This window comes from Myotis myotis, unplaced genomic scaffold (assembly GCF_014108235.1).
Source record: "Myotis myotis isolate mMyoMyo1 unplaced genomic scaffold, mMyoMyo1.p scaffold_m19_p_3, whole genome shotgun sequence".
NCBI lineage: Eukaryota > Metazoa > Chordata > Mammalia > Chiroptera > Vespertilionidae > Myotis > Myotis myotis.
The window spans coordinates 80,098,142-80,118,772 of record NW_023416335.1 but is presented as its reverse complement, the minus strand read 5'-3'; the positions used below and the strand labels follow the sequence as shown (position 1 = coordinate 80,118,772).

Sequence of the window (20,631 nt, the reverse complement as noted above, 5' to 3'; positions counted from 1 at the left end):
AGGGAACACATGTTGATAAAGAAATTTAGTTCACTAAGAGGAAGCATCAGAGGTTTTTAAGTCTTAGAAAGGAGGAATGGTTCATGGTGATTGTGTTAATTAAGGATTGAAAATTTGTATTCCAGATAAAATGGAATGAATCCAAAGATCTAGAGACAGTTGATTAACACAAGTCTTTAGCTCCTTACAGCTCAATGGATGATTTGTCTAAAATCACAGAACTGTATACCATGTTCCCTTCTGTCATATTTGCCATCTCCTGCCTTCAGTCTTCCCTATTCTGGGAATCCAGTAGAGGAGCTTTGTGAGGTGCTGAAGGGAATCAGTTGGAGGTATTTAACCAGCTAATCAAAGTAAGATGTCTGACTCTAATATTCTCTCCCATAGACTAGATCATTTTTAGCAGAGATGGAGTATTTTAAAAATTGACAGTAGGGAGTATCATGACCCATAGGTACTTTTAGTTTGAGTTGAAAGACCTTTTAGTAATAATAAAAAATAAAATTACTTCCTTTTTCTTCCTAAGAGGAAAGTTGGTTACTTTCTTTGTTAGGATGCTCCTTTTTTTTTTTTTTTTAATCACAGCTAAGAAACTATTTGAGCCTTGTCTTGGGAGTCTTCAACATCCTCTTTAAACAAAGCAACTCTACTGAGAAGGCAGGGCACAGCCTAGTGCAGTGATGGCGAACCTTTTGAGCTCGGCATGGTAGCATTTTGAAAAACCCTAACTTAACTCTGGTGCCGTGTCACATATAGAAATTTTTTGATATTTGCAACCATAGTTGCAATAAATATCAACCATAGTTGATATTTATTTTATATATTTAAATGCCATTTAACAAAGAAAAATCAACCAAAAAAATGAGTTCGTGTGTCACCTCTGACAAGCGTGTCATAGGTTCGCCATCACTGGCCTGGTGCTTGCTGTCATTTATGGCAGGAGAGAATGTGCAGTCATGTGAGAAATGAAGACTTCTAAAGCTTTACTTTATTCATTAGATGAAAGAAGTTATTGTTCAGAACTAGCAGGCAGAATCTGAAGAAAATTGAATGGAACACTAGACTTTGATCTAAACTTCTGCATTTTAGAAAATTAAGATAGTCTGGTAGCATCGTAGAGAACGTCCTGACAAGTAACTTCATTGTTAAAATAGTTGATCACTTGCTTTACGTTTAATTAGGTCTATTAAAGCATTTTAGGAGTAGACTTCATTGGGATGCTATATGACTTTAATTACTGATTTTTTTAATATATATATTTTGGGTCTTTTATCTAAGTTCAAGTAAAGACAGTGTATATATTATATGTGTATATAGAACATATATATACTAGTGCTTATAATTTTTCCCTTTTTTTAGCTTTTCCAGAGTTTAGTGCCAAAGGAAAAATATGACAAAAATGATGTTATTTTAGAGGTGACATCTGGAAGAACTACTGGAGGTCTGTAAAATAATTTTATTGTAAAGAATATAAGAAATATCTAAATTTTACTTTGATTTGACACACTATAACTTTAAAAGTTTCACTTTTGAAGTAGTTACTCATTTCTTAAGGGACGTATAATTAAGAAGGGTTCTCTTAAATTTGTGCCAACTTAATATTTTTTGTGTTTTCTTTTAGGTGATATCTGCCAACAATTTACCCGGGAAATATTTGACATGTACCAGAATTATTCAGGCTATAAACACTGGAAATTTGAACTTCTGAATTATACACCTGCTGATTATGGTAGGTGTAGTTGAGGATTCTGTCCACTGATGATACTGAAAAATATTTTTCCCCTGAGCTTCATTAGACCCATGTTGTCCTGTTTTTTTAAACATTTGATCTATATGTGCTAAATACTGTGACATAGACTCATCAATCCCAGTGGCTTACCATAGTAGAGTTTTTAACTGGGAGAAGGGAGTGGGAGGGAGAGAGATATCCTCCCAGAAAGGAATATCTAAGTAAGAGAACATTTCCTTATGGAGGATAGGCATGAACCTTGCCTGGAAAAGCATTGCTTTGTTGTTCAAAACAAAGGTATGTTAAGGCTTTTACTCTAAAGAACTTTATGACTTATGTGATGTATAATTGGAAGGTTTTCCAGTTAGACTAAGTGGCTAATGATATGTTAGATTTTTATGGGAATGCAGGAGAAGTTAGTCATTAGTCTTTAATTTCAAAAAGTTTCCATCTACTTGGACTGATAAAAACTTAAGCAACACAAACAATAACAAACAATGCAAGCCTTTGCTCGTGCAAGTATGTTAAGTACGTTAAATCAGAACATCTGATAGTAAGTTTTTCCCATTCTTTTAATCCACCTGGAAGTAGTTATCTGCTTGGTTACACAGTGGTACACTGTAGTAGACAGAGGGGGTCATGAATAATAAACCACAAACTATCAAAGTGGAGAAAGAGGATTAATGTAAGTTAAACAATCTAGGGAAATGAAAACCGGTATATAGCATAAGTAAATTGTGCTTGGTACAGATTTTAAATACAGCCAGTGAGAGCAGAGGGAAGGAACAACCTGAGCAGCAGCATGGTGGTGGGAAAGATACTGGTGTGTGTGTAGGACAGTGAGGAAGCCAACTTCCCCAGGGCACATTTGTGACGAGAAGTAATAGGAAATAGGCTTGAGTGGATAGAGTTTGAACATCCTTGAAAGCTGAACAGACCTTGACAGGGAATTTTATTAATAAAAATGTGACTTGATAAATAAACTTTTAAAATACATTTTTATTGATTTTAGAGAGGGAGAGGGAGAGACAAAAACATCAATGATGAGAGAGAATCATAGGTCAGCTGCCTCCTGCATGCCCCATACTGGGGATCAAGCCCGCAACCAAGACATGTGCCCTTAATGGGAATCGAACTGTGACCACCTAGTTCAGTGATGGTGAACCTATGACACGCGTGTCAGAGGTGACACGTGAGCTCATTTTTTTGGTTGATTTTTCTTTGTTAAATGGCATTTAAATATATAAAATAAATATCAAAAATATAAATCTTTGTTTTACTATGGTTGCAAATATCAAAAAATTTCTACATGTGACACGGCACCAGAGTTAAGTTAGGGTTTTTCAAAATGCTGACACGCCGAGCTCAAAAGGTTCGCCATCACTGACCTAGTTCATAGATAGATGCTCAACCACTGAGCCATGCCAGCCAGGCAATAAATATACATTATAAGAAGATTATTTTGACACAATCTAAAGAATGGATTGAACAGGTTAGATTTAAGGAAAGAGGTTATTAGAGTAATCCAGATATGACTGTGGAGTAGGGAGATGTGAGATACCTTCAAAGAAAGAATGGGCAAAATTTGGTGACTGGCTGACCACAAGAGGTGCTATTGCTTGCCTAATATGTCCTATGTGCAGTGTAGGTTGTTTGATCCTTACAATCCTGTGAGATTGGTATTATCAGTCCCATTTTACAGATGAGGATGTAGACTCAGAGTAAGTAACTAATCCAAGATCACATAATAAGTAATGGCATTCCGAAGATTAACTTTAAGCTTGTCTGATCCAGAGCCACGCTACATACATTAGTCTATTCTGGCACAAAGGAGATGAGCCACAGGGATTCTAACATTTGTAGCTTGCAGGATTGCAATATTCATTCATGCCATTGAATGGAGTTACAAAGCAGAGCCAGCTCATTTGGTAAGAATAATGATAAGTGGTTTTTCAATTATTAAGTTTGTAGTAATACTGAGCATTCATTTAGAAATATCCAGTAAATTGTAAAGTTTTATAACCAGAGCTTTGGTGAGAGAACAGAATTGAAGAAAGATGTTTGATAGCTGTCAGCACAGAGATAAGGTCTGATACTGAGAAATAGGTGAGGGAGAGTCTATAGAGAGGGACCATCCAGGGCACTAAACCTTGGAGAATGTCCACATTTAGAAATATAGACTAGTTCACAAAAGAAAAAGAGGAGTCAGATAAGCAGAAAAAAGATGAGGATGTATAATATGGAAGCAAGAGAGGAGAGAGTTTCTAGGAGAATCTAATCAGAAACAGCAGCATTATAAAAAAGAATAATGGAAAATGTCATCAGTGACCTCTGAGATATATATTTTGAATCCAATTTTCAGGAATTAGAGGGAGATAACTGAACAATAGGAAGAGATCAGTATCTCTTTCAGGTATGTAAAGCAGCCTAAACAATGGTTGGGAAGCCTCTCTTTTAGATACACTGACTCACTGGCAAAATAAAGATATTTTTTAAAGTAAGTCAATGTTTTTCAAAAAGCAGACATTTTAAATATTTTACTCATATACCTTTAAAATTAAAGTCTAGGAATAAACCTACATTGAAATTATAATTTTTAAAGATTTATTTATTTATTGTAATTAGGAGAAGAAAACGATGTGGTTAGAAAAAGACTAAAATAGCCCTAGCCGATTTGGCTCAGTGGATAGAGCATCGGCCCTCGGACTGAAGGGTCCTGGGTTCGATTCCCAGTCAAGGGCATGTACTTGGTACCTCAGTTGCAGGCTCAATCCCTGGCCCCAGTCAGGGGCACATGCAAATGGCAACCAATCGATGTTTCTTTCTCTGTCTCTCCCCCACACATACACACCACTTCTACTCTCTAAAAATCAATGGAAAAAAGGAGAAAAAAACCAATGGAAAAATATCCTCGGGTGACGATTAAGAAAAAAGAAGAAAAAGACTAAAATAGAGAAAGGGGAAAGCACCTATCTTTAAAATATGCATATTAAATTCAGTGTGTCCCCCCCAAAATGTATATACACTTTAACAGCTGGTAGCTCAATTTTTTTTTTTTTTTGAAAATATGTTTTATTGATTTTTTACAGAGAAGAAGGGAGAGGGATAGAGAGCCAGAAACATTGATGAGAGAGATCAGTCAGCTGCCTCCTGCACGCCCCCCAGTGGGGATGTGCCTGCAACCAAGGAACATGCCCTTGACCGGAATCAAACCTGGGACCCCTGAGTCCGCAGGCCGACGCTCTATCCACTGAGCCAAACCGGTTCGGCTGATAGCTCAATTTTTAAAAAATATATATTATTATTGATTTCAGAGAGAGAGATAGAGATAGAAACATCAATGATGAGAATCATTGATAGGTTGCCTCCTGCACGCTCCACAGTGGTGATCAAACCCACAACCCAGGCATGTGCCCTGACCAGAAATGGAACCGTGACCTCCTTCACGCCTAACCACTGAGCCACACCAACTGGGTTGATAGCTCAATTTTGAAAATGAAATGTATTTCAATAAATGCTGCCTTTATATTCAAAGTTTGTATATATTTGGGGGAGGGACCACATATGTATATATATATAAATTTAATGTTTAATTAACATAGAGGGGAATTCCACAGATATACACAGCACTAGAAGCTGTGTGAAAAGAAACACTTCCATGCAAAATTTTATATATCAAATGGCTTAAAGTCTTGCAGGTTTTGTTTTGAAAGCGAGTGAGAGAAACATTCATTGATTTGTTATTTCTCTTATTTATGCATTCATTGGTTGATTCTTGTATGTGCCCTGACTGGGAATTGAACCAGCGACCTTTAGGTGCATGGGACAATGCTCAACCAACTGAGCTACACTGGCCAGGGCTCGAGTCTTTTTTAATTGTCAGTAAGTATGCCTGCCCATTGCTCTAAAAGGAGACACTGTATCTTCCAAGAATGTGAGCAGTTTGTCTTTTGCTCTAGAGCAGTGATGGCGAACCTTTTGAGCTCGGTGTGTCAGCATTTTGAAAAACCCTAACTTAACTCTGGTGCCGTGTCACATATAGAAATTTTTTGATATTTGCAACCATAGTAAAATAAAGACTTATACTTTTGATATTTATTTTATATATTTAAATGCCATTTAACAAAGAAAAATCAACCAAAAAAATGAGTTCGCGTGTCACCTCTGACACGCATGTCATAGGTTCGCCATCACTGCTCTAGAGGTAGACATCATCTCCAAAGCTGTTCACTATACAAACACCTTCAAAAAGATTTCCTGGAACAAAAGGGCAGGCAGGTCGAACAGAAGAAACTGGTAGAGAATTGTCTGCCAACATTAGTATGAACTCATGAGGTATTTCCTATCTCTGACCACTGAAAAGGCCTAGAAACAATGACCAGCCCAGTAAACATCCCTAGCACTCAATTGTGGTCTTAAAATATTCTTTCTCTTTGAAAGGAGAAATAGCTGGTTCCAGTGTGGGGCAGATGCTCAAAATAATCCTGGAATATCTTGTTATATCGTTACTAGAGGCCTGGTGCATGAAATTCATGCACAGGGATGGGAGGGTGGGGAGGATCCCATACCCCAGCCCTCTCGAAATTTGGGACCCTTCGGAGGATGTCCATTCCTGCGGATCGGACTTAAACTGGCAGTCGGACATCCCTCTTGCAATCCGGGACTGCTGGCTCCTAACTGCTCGCCTGCCTGCCTGCCTCTAACCACTCTGCCTATCACCCTAACTGCTCGCCTATCTGCCTGGTCACCCCTAACTGCCTCTGCCTGCCTGCCTGATCACCCCTAATCACTCTGCCTGCCTGCCTGATCACCCCTAGCCTTTTGGCCTGCCTGCTTGATGCCCCTAACCACTCTGCCTGCCTACCTGATGCCCCTAACCACTCTGCATGCCTGCCTGATTGCCCCTAACCTTTCGGCCTGCCTGCTTGATGCCCCTAACCATTCTGCCTGCCTGCCTGATTGCCCCTAACCACCTCTGCCTCAGCCTCCGCTGTTGCGGCTTCGTCCGAAAGGACGTCCGGAAGGTCGTTCGGCTATTTGGTCTAATTAGCATATTATGCTTTTATTATTATAGATGCAGCCAATCAATGATTGTCTCTCATCATTGATGTTTCGATCTCTCCCTCTTCCTCTCTGAAATCAATAAAAAAAATATAAAAAAGAGCCATGTCAAAAGAACTCAGCAGTTAACTTGAAGAGGCTCCCACTGGCCAAAGATGGGGCAAGTGGAATTTTAATCAATAATTGTCATTGATTTAAACATGCTGACTGTGTTCAAATCCTTGAGTTCACAGTGATATATAAAAAAATAATTACCTAATTCATTATATTGTTAAAAGAAAGATATTGGGCCTTGCCCATATTGCTTAGTGGTTAGAATGGCAGCCTCCACACCAAAGGGTCTCAGGTTCAAGGGCACATACCTGGGTTTCAGGTTGGATCCCCGGCAACTAATTGATGTGTCTCTCACCTCGATATTACTTTCCCTCCCTTCCACTCTTTATAAAGCAATGGAACAGAAAGGTATATTAGTAAAACATAAAGGAATAGAATCAAGCATTAACCCTGCCTTTCCTATATAACTGTATCAGTGGGTAATCAAGTACTAGGCAAGGGGAATATCTCTTTATAAATCCACTTTAATTAAAAGTGAAAAAGAGCCCAGCTGGCATGGCTCAGTAGTTGAGCATCAACCTATGAACCAGGAAGTTCGATTCCTGGTCAGGGCATATGCCCGGGTTGCTGGCTCAATCCCCAATGGGTGCGTGCAGGAGATGGCCGATCGGTGGTTCTCTCTCATCATTCTTTCCTCTCTGAAATCAATATATATATATATTTTAAAAGTGAAAAAGAAATGATAGACTATAACCATTTTACAATTAAGCATCAAAGGCTGGCAGGACCAGAAAAAGAGAGAACCAGACAATATGTGCTTCCTGTTGTCTCTGTTGTTTTACCAAGGAGCTCAAGCTCCTGTCTGATCTAGTCTCTGGATCTAGCTGCCCAGTTGCAGACAATACAGAGGGCAACAGCACAGGTTGAATTTCCCCAAGAGTAAGCAATCAGCCCTAACTGGTTTGGCTCAGTGGATAGAGTGTTGGTTGGCCTGGGGACTGAAAGGTCCCAGGTTCGATTCCAGTCAAGGGCATGTGCCTCGGTTGCAGGCACATCCCCAGTAAGAAGTGTGCAAGAGGCAGCTGATCGATGTTTCTAACTCTCTATCCCTCTTCCTTCCTCTCTGTTAAAAAAATCAATAAAATAAAATAAATATTTTTTGAAGAGTATGCAATCAGCAAAACCAGACTGTAAGAAATTCTACAGGTCATAGCCCAGATTCCTCAACAGATAATTTGTAGAAAACAAAAGAGATGGATGATGAGATTAAGAGATTTAAAAGACATAATCAAACTTTTTAAAATGGATAAGACTAACTGTGGTGCCTAAGGCAGCACATTCAGGTAATACAATTATTATTTAAAAAGGAATAAAACTCAGAATAATGGTTACTCATGAGAAAGGAAGGAGAGTGTAACTGGAAAGGGGCATGTGAAAGGGCATTTAGGATGACTGACAAAGTTCTTTTTCTTGACCTTGTAGTCACTAAGTCATACATTTGATTCATGTGGTTTTCTATATCTGTATATTATTGCATAAAAATATTTTTAAAAAGCACATTTGATAAAAAACTAGCATTAAGATTCTTTTGTGATAATCTTCCTACTCAACAGATAAGTAAGAGCTACATTTCGATAGATCCTTGAAACCTTGGGAGGACCTATAGCAGTGATGGCGAACCTATGAGACGCGTGTCAGAGGTGACACGCGAACTCATTTTTTTGGTTGATTTTTCTTTGTTAAATGGCATTTAAATATATGAAATAAATTTCAAAAATATAAATCTTTGTTTTACTATGGTTGCAAATATCAAAAAATTTCTATATGTGCCACGGCACCAGAGAGTTAAGTTAGGGTTTTTCAAAATGCTGACACGCCGAGCTCAAAAGGTTCGCCATCACTGACCTATAGTATTCATCATTATCAAATTATTATGTAATTGAGCATTCTTTTTTATATGGCACCATATTATCCTAAGGTGGCATAGGGTAGTTCAAGAAGAAAATGTCCTAGTATTTTTTTTTCTAATAGTATTTTTATAAAAGTAAAACGTGCTTATTATAGAAAATTTAGAAAAAAAAAGTATAAAAAGGAAAATAAAAATCTTCCTCAGAGATAACTGTACATAATATTTTGGTGTGTTTCTTTTTATATATTAATACATTTACATTTGGAAAATAATTTTGTACCTACTTTATGTTCTCATCTAAGGAGCTATATTCACATTCAGGCCTTAGATTAAGGACATTTAAGATCTTGATCCTTTTCAAATTAGAAATCATTAATCATTTCTGGATATTTTTTCCCAGGTGGACTACATCATGCAGCTGCCCGAATTTCTGGTGACAATGTCTATAAGCATTTGAAGTATGAAGGTGGGATTCACCGAGTTCAGCGAATCCCTGAGGTGGGCCTGTCGTCAAGGATGCAGCGTATTCACACAGGAACAATGTCAGTTATTGTCCTTCCTCAACCACATGAGGTAACCTCACCAGGAGGCATTGAAAACTTACTCTTTGTAAAAGGTTGTTACACTGAAAAGTCTTAGCTTCTAGGAAATTCAGTGATTTTTCAGGATGACCTACTGAACTTTATAGTCACTTTTGAGAAATCCTTAACTCCTCCCTAGGTAAAGTTGCCCCTTTTATTTCTGACCAAGATGTTTTGTTCTAAATAGAAGTCACTTCTCTACATAAAACAGAATCCACAAAGCTTTTAAAATGTGGCTCAGAGGTGGATTGTCGACCTATAAACCCGGAGGTCATGGTTCAATTCCTGGGCAGGGCTCATGCCTGCGTTTTAGGCTTGATCCCCAGTAGGAGCTGTGCAGGAGGCAGCCAATCAATTCTCTGTCATCGTTGATGTTTCTCTCTCTCTCCCTTTTTCTTCTTCTCTGAAATCAATAAAAAATATATTTAAAAAAAAAAAGAAAGCAGAGTGTCACCTTGTTCATTCTCAGGTGGGAATGTGCACATGAAGAGCAATGTGAAGTTTTGCTGCTCTGTGCATATCTTCTAATGACTGTGAAAGTGCTGTAATAATTGATTTGAGGAAACAAATAAATTTTAGGAAGTAGGTGAATTTGCAAATACAGAATTGGAATAGTAAGTATTAACTTTATATGTAGATACATTATACATACATACATATATTTTACAAAATTTTCTATCTAATGTAGCTTTGTGGGATGACGACTGATGAAACTTGAAAGATTGCATAACTTAATGATCTCATAGCATCTTAAGTCATTATTAAAAAACAGTATCCATTGAAATAGGGAGTTTATTTCACCTCTTAGTCTAATAGCTATGATTTATGACCCAAAGCAATATAGTTTATTTGAAAAATTTTGGAAAAAATTTAGTATTAAAGTATTTGTTGAGTGTAGAATTTACTTATGTTACACTTTTTGTTCTAGGTAGATGTGAAAGTGGACCCTAAGGATTTGAGAATAGATACATTTCGAGCCAAAGGAGCTGGAGGCCAGCATGTTAATACAACTGATAGTGCTGTCAGACTTGTCCATGTCCCCACAGGTAAGCAAGTCTTTTTGCTCTTGTACTTTTAATTTTTCTCATGTCTTATAAAACTATTTAGCTTTTAGAAGAAAAGAGTCATGTGTGAGTGTTTGGTTCCTTACAAAAACTCTTTAAAGGTGACATTGGGGTTATAGGTCTGAGGTTCCAAATCTACTTATATAAAAACCATGGGTGGTGTTCATCACGACCATCAGAATCTCGACCAAGCAGAAGTAAGTCAGTCCTTCAGGGCTTGTCTTGGCAACGGCTGCGCCCTCCCCCGAGCTGTTTCCAGGAGCTGTTTCCGGTGAGGGTGGGGTTTGAGGCAGGAACCTGCCCTCAGAGCGTGAACCCACTGAATCCTGGGTCGCTTTGCAAAGTGCTGCGCCCTCCCGAGCTGTTTCCCGGAGCTGTTTGGGTGTAATATCAAGCCAGAAATTTGACCAAGTGGAAGGAAGTCAGTCCTGCAGGGGTTTCTTGGCAATGGCTGTGCCCTCCCCTGAGCTGTTTCCTGGAGCTGTTTCCGGTGAGGGCGGGGTTTGAGGCAGGAACCTGCCCTCAGAATGTGGACCCACTGAATCCTGGGTCGTTTCGCCAAGGGCTGCGCCCTCCCCAGTGTTTCCCGTGTGGCCTGAGGGAAGATCCCACCCTCAGAGCACCAGGAGCGCCCAGAAGCAGTCAGTTCTGAGTTGCTGAGGTGGAGGCCACGGCGTGGTAGAACTCTGGGTCTGGCCCAACAGGGGGCATGGCCGATCTTCAAACCAGACCCTGACAGTAGAAAGGAGGGAGCCCCATTCCTCACAGAATCCGCTGTTGGATAGCTAGCTGTCAGTGGCCTGCCAGCCAGGAACCCCTTTCACCTGCACCCCGGACCCTGACAGGAGGGAAGAGGGAGCCCCTTTCCTCACGGAATCGACAGGTGGCCAGTTTGCTGTCAGGGGCCTGCCAACTAGCAATCTTATTAACCTGCACCCTGGCCCCTGATAGCGGGGAGGAGAGAATATGTTTAAAGGCCAACTATTGGAACAAAGTACCTCTGAAACCAAAAGAAGCCATTGTTGGTGACAGAATAGAGAGTTAGAAACATCGATGAGAGAGAAACATCAATCAGCTGCCTCCTGCACACTCCCTACTGGGGATATGCCCACAACCAAGGTACATGCTCTTGACGGGAATTAAACCCGGGACCCTTGAGTCCGCAGGCCGATGCTCTATCCACTGAGCCAAACCAGTTAGGGCAATTAATTCCCTTTTAATGTTCACGAATTTCGTGCACTGGGCTACTAGTGTGTTCATATTTCTCTTCTGTTTGGAAAAGATACCTCTCTCAAGGGAGGCAGAGAGTGAGTGGACCTATTCAGGGAAGCTGTCCAAGTATGCTACACAGGGGTAAACAGCCAGATGCACCCCAGCCTAAAAACAAACTTGCAAGTAATATTGGACATGCCATGCGATTTTGTCACTGTGTAGACTGACTGCTAGCTCCATTAGGCTCTGCTGCATGAACGTGGTTACTTTGAATACTGGTAATTTTGTTATACTATGAGGTAATTTTGAAGTCCTTAATGTGATTTTAAAGATTTCTATCATTTTTCGGGTCTTTAAACTTTTTAAATACTTAAATTTCTTTTCTTTTTAAACTCAATTTTACATTGCATGTATATGGTTTTAAAAGTCCAGTAATAGCCTGGCAGGTGTGGCTAAGTGGTTGAGTGTCAACTATGAATCAGGAGGTCATGGTTCCATTCCTGGCCAGGGCACATGCCCATTTCAGGCTGGATCCCCAGTAGGGGCCCTGCAGGAGGCAGCCAATCAATGATTCTCTCTCATCATTGATATTTCTCTCTCTCCCTCTCCCTTCTTCTCTGAAATCAGTATTTTTTTTAAATGTTGGTTTTAAAAACAAAAAATAGTCCAATGATAAAGTCCTATAACAAAAAAATAGCAGCTCCCTGGACCTTTTCTTCCTCCCTCCTTCCTTCCTTGACCCTAATTTACTCAAGAAGCAATCACTTTAAACTCTTTTAGCTATTTTTTTCTGGTAATTACCTCAGTGCTTCTAATTAATAGGCAGATCTGATTAAGTATAAGAATATATATTCACTACTTAATGTAGTAGATGAGTATTTTGGCAAAATTAATCTTCCACTTTTTTTATGTAAGAAGCAGGTAAATAGTGTTCACTACTGAGACAAGTAATATACTATGATTTTATTTTCTAAAGTTAATAATTACTTCTTTGTTTTTATTTGCATAGTTTTCTTTGACTCTAAGTCTTCCTACATCTTTCAAAAGCTGTAAGATGAAATTAACCCAGTTTTCTACAAGGCTAATGCTTTTATTAAAAAAAATATGTTCTTATTGACTTTAGAGAAAGGAAGGGAAAGAGAGAAAGGTATAAATATCTGTCAGCTGCCTCGTGCATACCCCTAGTGGGGTTCGAGCTAACAATCTGCACTTATGCCCTGACTGGGAATCAAACTGTGACCTCCTGGTTCATAGACTGACTCCAACCACTGAGCAATATCAGCTGGGCTGCAATTCAATTTCAAAGAGGTTAAAGAAAATTTAATGGGCTTTTTAGAATAAAAATACGGAATTTTGTTCTCATTTATAATTGAAAATCTTTTAAATAATACATGTAGTTATTAAGCGATAGACAGATATTTTTTAACCCTAACCTAAGGATATGTTTTCATTGATTTTAGAGAGAGTAAGATAGGGAGAGAGATAGAAACATCAGTGTGAGAAAGAAACATCAATAGGTTGCCTCTCATATGCACTCCGACTAGGGATCAAGCCTGTAACCTCCATATGTGCCCTGACCAGGAATCAAACCCACAACCATTTGGTGTATTGGACGACACTCCAACCAAGCCACCTGGCCATGGCTAAGCAAATGTATATTAAATACTATTTGGTACTCCTACTACCTACAACTTTGGAATTTCTTATAGAGCACTGAAACAACACTGAGGAAACTTTTTTCCAAAAACCCTTCTATAGTTTGGGTTTTTTTTTAAATAAACCCAGCACTCTGTTTTAATAGCTCTTCTATTATCCAACATATCTTTTCACCCCCTAAATCCTCTATTCTTGAGGGCATATTTATGAATAAATACTCCTGTATAGAAGTTATTAAAATATATAATCACAAGATTTCCTTAGGAATTAATGAGTTGTAAGCTATATAAGTTCTAGACTGACCCACTGGATAGGAATAATGCAAGTGTCTAAGCAAAAATCAGTACAGGTCAGCTGTTGAAATTCATTTGAAAGAAAGCTTATGACTGACTAGCCATCATGACATGGAAATTTTCATATTCTTTTGGGTGGTAGAAAAAAAAAAAAAGGTGAGCTAGTTTAAGACAGTTCCAGGGAAATGCCTGGGAGATGGAAGTCAGTTGGCACCCCAGCTCAAACATGTGGCTGCAATGAAGCAGTCAAGAAATAAGTTTAAACTAAAAGAGGTGAAACCTAGGTGTCCTTCTTAAAGTATTAGCAAGTGTAGATTGTAGCTTGTTTAGACAGGGGAGAAATATAGCGTCACGGATCCTTATGAGTCAGGGATCCAGAATCAAGGTCCTTCTGCCCAGAATCAAGGTCGTTCATGCCAATAGAAGGACACAGAGTTTGGTAAAGCAGAGCAGAAATTTTATTCTCTGATCAAAGAATGGAGGAAGGTAAGCTCATCTTCAAAAAGCACCTTCCTGGGGACTCTTCCCTCTCCCCATGTGGAAGTCTGTGCTGTGAGATTCTTTCCTCTTCCCCACGTGTTCTTCAATAAATTTCCACCTTTGCTATAAAAAACAAACAAACAAAAAACACCTTCTTGCCCTGGTGAAATGATTGGTTAATTTTAAAGGATCAAGGTAAGACGTAAGAAACATGTAAAAAACCTAGAGGATCAGATTTCTTGAAGGAGGTACACATTCCATAGGACGGGAGGACATGCGCTGTTATCATCTTCCTTCTGCTCACAGTCTAAAATGTATCTGGCAGAATATCTCCCCACTCCTCAACCCTGTGGTGATTTTAGTACGTTAATTAGTCATAGTTCATCTGAAGTTCACTTTTCTTTCATCATGGTGGCATTTTCCAGCTTAAACCTGTGGTACTTGAGTCTCTTATCTGGTTTCTACCTTCGGGCTTTGCACACTATGGAATTTGCACCCTTTCTTAATGAATTCAGCCTGTTTTTGTCAGAGACAATGTTAGAAAATAAGAGAAGACAAGAAGATAAAGTCAGTAGCAGTTTGGGGATTAACTAATAATGTGGTGGCACAACCCTGTGACAGTAGTTTTGGGAGTAGAATTTTATACACATTTTAAAAATCTCCTGCAAATAGTTACCACCCTATCAGTACAGCTGGCCTTCTGTTACATATGTACCTGGGATCAGGATTGGACACATTTTCAGAGTGATAGTTACAAAATTAAGAACAGCAGCCCAGCCCTAGCTGGTTTGGCTCAGTGGATAGAGCATCGGCCTGCGGACTGAAAGGTCCCAGGTTCGATTCCGGTCAAGGGCATGTACCTTGGTTGCGGGCACATCCCCAGTAGGGAGTGTGCAAGAGGTAGCTGATTGATGTTTCTCTCCCCTTGATGTTTCTAACTCTCTATCCCTCTCCCTTCCTCTCTGTAAAAAATCAATAAAATATATTAAAAAAAACAAACAAAAAAAACAGCAGCCCAAAGCTTCAAGGATCACCATTCCAGGGCTAGATTTGGGCTAGTTACTGGACTCCACAGTGGGTCAAACCCACCCAAATTCGGAAGTTGGCTAACCAAAATGTGTATTTAGATGTGCTGATCAGTTGTCTTTAGAACCAAGACAGCTGAGAAACATTCACTATAAACTCTTCCTTTGAAAGAGTTTGAGCCCTGGTCAGTTTGGCTCAGTAAATAAAGTGTCAGCCTGTGGACCAAAGGGTCCCGGGTTTGATTCCTGTCAAGGGCACGTACCTTGGTTGCAGGCTTCTCCCCGGTCCGGGCCCTGGTCGGGGCGTGTGCAGGAGGCAACCAATCAATGTTTCTCACATCGATGTTTCTGTCTTTCCCTCTCTCTTCCACTCTCTAAAAAATCAATGGAAAAATATCCTTGGGTGAGAATTAACCCCCCCCCAAAAAGAAAGAAAGAAAGAGTTTGAGTAGTTTCTTTTCATTGGTTTCTATATGTAAAGTCCTTTTTTAAAAACATGAGCTCTTGTGTATATTTGTGATCTAAAGGGGAAAAGCTGACTTCTCAAGTAGGACAGAGAATGGAGCAGCACTGTATTGGGGGTGACAGTATTTTGCACTTTATTGAGCTACAAAAGTCTCTGGATGAACTGGGATGGAGAGGCAGAGCTCTGGGAATGAAAGTATGTGTAATCATCTGCAGATGCAACTGCTTTCAGTCTTCTCATCAGAAATATCTCATTTAAGTATCAGAATCTAGCCATCTATCACTACTACCATCATAACAAGTATAATTTCTGAAGTATGCTAAATCTAAAAAATAAGAAATAATAAAAAGTACTTAATCCTTTGTGACCTTTCCCTAATTAACCCAGGGGGAACTTTAAAATATTCCTCAAGTCTGTCTCTTCTTCACCACCGCCCCCCATTGTATTGAACTATAGCTGGCCCCTCACTTCTATCTCAATTTGGCTTATGGAGGCAACAGTTTTTACCTTTAATCTCTGTTATTTTTCAGGGCTTGTAGTAGAATGCCAACAAGAACGATCACAGATAAAAAATAAAGAAATAGCTTTGCGTGTGTTGAGAGCTAGACTTTACCAACAGATGATTGAGAAAGAGAAGTGTCAACAACAAAGTGCTAGAAAACTACAGGTAAGATTTATTTGGTATAATCTATCCTAGCTAATAAAAGAGAAACATGGTAATTAGCCGTACCTCCGCTACCCTTCCCATTGGCTAATCAGGGCGATGCAAATTAACTGCCAGCCAAGATGGCGGCCGGCAGCCAGGCAACTTGAAGCGAACATGAGGCTTGCTTGCTCCAGTGACGGAGGAAGCCAATGTTCCCTGCCTGGCGCTGCCAGCCTCTGAGCTTGCAGTTTGAAACATTGTTACAAATATAGACTCTAAACAAACTCCAGAAACCTCCTTTCAGCCAGCTGGGATCTCAGAGCTGGAGTTGAAACAGTGTTTCGAATATAGAACCCAAACAAACCAGATACCTGCTTTCAGCAGCTGAGGCCTCAGACCTGGAGCCAAGCCTCAGAGCTAAAGCTGACCCAGAATAAAAAAAAAAAAAGAAAAAAAGGAGCGGTTGGGAGCTTCAGTCACCCACCAGCCTGAAAACAGCCCTCAGCCTCTCACCCAGACTGACCAGGCACCCCAGTGGGGACCCCCACCCTGAAGGAGGTGTGACCAGCTGCAAACCGCCATCATCCCCTCACCCAGGCTGGCCAGGCACCCAAGCGGGACCCCCCACCCTGATCCAGGACACCCTTCAGGGCAAACCAGCCGGCCCCCACTCGTGCACCAGGCATCTATCCTATATAGTAAAAGGGTAATATGCTTCCCAGCACCGGGATCAGCGGAGCCGTGAGGCCTCCCGGCACCGGGATCAGCCTGACAGGGGGCAGCGCCCAAACCCCCTGATCGCCCTGCGGCTCTGTGTGTGACAGGGGGCGGGCCACAACCTCCCTATCCGCCCTGCTCTGTTCGTGACAGGGGAAGGCGCCCCAACCTCCTGATCAGCCCTGCTCTGTGCCTGATGGGGGGAGCTCCCCAACCCCCTGATTGCCCTGCGGCTCTGTGTGTGACAGGGTGCGTTGCCCCAACCCCCTGATCGGCCCTGCTCTGTGTGTGACAGGGTGCGGCGCCCCAACCCCCCACTCCACAGGCCCTGCTCTGTGTGTGACAGGGTAGCGCCATAACCTCCCCATCGGCCCTGCCCTGAGTGTGACAGGGTGTGGCGCCCCAACCCCCTGATCCACCCTGCTCTGTGTGTGACAGGGGGCGGTGCCCCAACTCCCCTATCGGCCCTACTCTGTGAGTGACAGGGGGGAGCTCCCCAACCCCTTGATGGGTCCTGCTCTGTGCGTGACGGGGGGAGCTCCCCAACCCCCTGATCGACCCTGCACTGTGCGTGACAGGGTACGGAGCCCCAACCCCCCTGATGGGCCCTGCTCTGTGAGTGACAGGGGGCAGCGCCCCAACGTCCTGACTGGCCTGCTCTGTGTGTGACAGGGGTGGCGCCGCAACCTCCCCATCAACCCTGCCTTGAGTGTGACAGGGGGTGGTGCCACAACCCCCCAATCAGCCCTACCCTTAGCGTGACTGAGGGTGGCATGGCAACCTCCCAATCCGCCCTACTCTGTGCATGACAGGGGGCGGCGCCCCAACTCCCCAATCAGCCCTGCTCTGAGCCCGAGCAGGGGCTGCACCTAGGGATTGGGCCTACCCTCTGCCACCCAGGAGCAGGCCTAAGCCAGCAGGTCGTTATCTCCCAAGGGGTCCCAGACTGCGAGAGGGCACAGGCCGGGCTGAGGGACCCCCTTCCCCCCGAGTGCACAAATTTTTGTGCACCAGGCCTCTAGTCTATAATAATAAAAGTGTAATATGCTAATTAGACTGGATGTCCTTCCGGACATTCTTCCAGAAGACCTTCCAGACAAAGCTGGGGCTGCGAGGGAAGCCCAGGTCCCGGCTGCCAAGAGGGAAACTGGTGCTGGCCGCCGGGGGGAAGGCTACTTTTGCACGAATTTCTTGCACTGGGCCTCTAGTGTGTGTGTGTGTGTGTGTGTGTGTGTGTGTGTGTGTGTGTATAGGACCAGTTGACTAAACGACCAGTTGCTATGACGCATACTGACCACCAGGGGACAGACACTCAGTGCAGGAGCTGCCCCCTGGTGGTCAGTGCACTCCCACAGCCAACCTCCCATGGCTGGCCAACCTCCCATGTTCCCTCTCTCCAGCTGGCTGTCCCTAATTGGCCCTGATCACCGGCCAGGCCTAGGGACTCCACCCGTGCACAAATTCATACACCGGGCTTCTAGTAATTTAATACCTCTTCACAAAAAGTATGTAGAAAATGTGGTATTTATTTTTGATCAAATGGAAATACCTTAGAGCATAGAGAAACATGCTTATTTGTAAATAAACAATAATTTAAATGCATTTGAACTGACAGATTATGACCAAAATTGGACATGCCAGCTTGGAAATGAGTAGATGATATATGAATAAACTTAAAATTATTTCCCAGTTGTTTCTCTCTAGTGTCTATATCATAACTGTTTTGAAAGAAAATCAGTATAAAAGACAAAGTAATTCTCTGGAAATTTAAGAGATTTTTAGATTTTTTAAAATCTAAAAACCTAGGCTTTCATTATAACTCTGTGAGATAAAAAATACATTTATTTTTTATACATTTGCAAAAAACTGGTAACAGGGATTGCTAGATGGAGTTTGGGGACGGAGTAAAATATTTATTTTTCATTATATACCCTTTTGGAGTTTTGTACTGTGTACATGCACAGTATTATTTATTCAAATATATAAATAGATAAGTTCTTAGCAAAATTAATAAATGTCATTGTTTTAGGTAAACAAAGTGTTGTATGGTTTTAAATTCCAAGAAAAGTAGTTTGTTTTTGAGAGAGGGTGGAAGAGAAAGTGGAATCTAGAAATAACTGTACTTAGATCGGTATGCAACAGTAAATTTGGAAGATTTTGTAGCTTTATAGGATAATTAATTGTATAAAACTAAACATTATTCTTTTTGCTTAGATGTCCTAGTCTTTTCACACTTTTGCCCTTCCAGTATTCCTTACCTACATTCTAATTTCAAGTAGTTAAAGCAACAGGATAAGTAATATAGTAATCTTCTATTAGTGATAACCTCAGATAGGAATGCTCATTTACAAAGCATTACTTCTTAGCAAAGAAGTGATACCATAAATATTGTGAAATCTGCCACATTTGATTTAATAAGACACATTGGGATTTACTTGCTATTTGACATTTTGGCACTAGAGGTTTCACATAATAATTTTTAAAATAAGTATTCAAGATTGGCCCACAGTGCCTATTTCCTCATGCGTGTAATCCCTACTTACCCATTTAATCTTTGTCCTACCCTATATAAGCAGCTGGCTTATGGGGGGCTGCAGAGCAGATTTTTGTGGATGACCTGCTGCTCTCCCATACCGCCGGCAGTATTGGAATAAATGCTCATATATGATTAAAAAAAAAAAAAAAAAAAAAGATTGGCCTTATGCAAACCGTGTGTCTTCTTCAGTCATCTGATTTGAGAAACCAGAAAAGACCTCCATGCTTCCCAATTAACTTGTCCACCTGTTTGAAATTTCTTAGTATTTCTAATGCTTAGAGTTTTTCTTCAGCTAGTATATACAGTAGCTTTTATATGGAAGGCATTGTGCCAGGTTCTCAACCCTGGCTCCACTTACCACCTAAAAAGCTTGCAGCCCTCTAAAATAAATAAGAAAACATTTTTTTAAAAAACTTTGCAGATTCCTAGGCCTCACTCTCTGAGTTCCTGTTGTAATTGATCTGGGGGGTCCTCGGCATTAAGTTATAGTTTCCAAACCTGGCTGGTTACAGAATGATGGCCTAGGAAATGTTTTTTAAAGTGCACAATCTCTGGTCCGGCCGGCATGGCTCAGTGGTTGAACATCGACCTATGAACCAGGAGGTCACAGTTCAGTTCCCAGACAGGGCACATGTCCAGGTTGCATGCTGGATAACCGGTGTGGGGTGTGCGGGAGACAGCTGATTAGTAATCCTCTCTCATCACTGATGTTTTTATCACTCTCTTCCTTTCTCCTCTTCTCTGAAATCAATATAAAATATTAAAAAATAATAATAAAATAAAATGCACAATCCCTGATTGGGCTTTGGAAGCTATCATTTAAAAAAACTCTCCTGATGATCAGCCATATTTATATTATGCTAGAGTCCCGGCGCATGAAATTCATGCTCAGGTACGGTCCCTAGGCCTAGCTTGTGATCAGGGCCATCTTCCCTGGCTGCCTGCAGCCAGCCCTGCCCCTGCTGCCACCCACCCCCGGTTCCCCGTTCGCCATTGGGTGATCAGTACCTGATGGCCAGGGCAAGGGACCGAGAAGTTGTCTATTCCCGCCCACTCGCCGGCCATGCCCCGGTTTTGGGTCACCCTCTGTGTGGGGGGCAACTGGTGGGACAGGGGCCTTGGCCTGGCACTGCCTGCATCCCCCGCCACCCACCCCCAGTTCCCCATTCACCATCAGGCAATCAGAGCCTGCCGGCTGGGGA

The 20,631-nt window shown here is 41.3% G+C and overlaps 1 protein-coding gene across 6 annotated transcripts in view; it reads left to right on the top strand.

Annotated features, from left to right (window-relative positions):
• Positions 1-20,631, top strand: part of MTRF1 (mitochondrial translation release factor 1) — an 86,106-nt gene that overhangs the window by 39,271 nt on the left and 26,204 nt on the right. For all 6 annotated transcript variants that reach the window (XM_036296727.1, XM_036296728.1, XM_036296726.1 and 3 more), the window contains 5 exons: positions 1,360-1,441; positions 1,622-1,729; positions 9,154-9,326; positions 10,263-10,380; positions 16,061-16,197. In XM_036296727.1, coding sequence (XP_036152620.1) covers positions 1,360-1,441; positions 1,622-1,729; positions 9,154-9,326; positions 10,263-10,380; positions 16,061-16,197 — 618 coding nt within the window. The remainder of the gene's footprint in view (positions 1-1,359; positions 1,442-1,621; positions 1,730-9,153; positions 9,327-10,262; positions 10,381-16,060; positions 16,198-20,631) is intronic.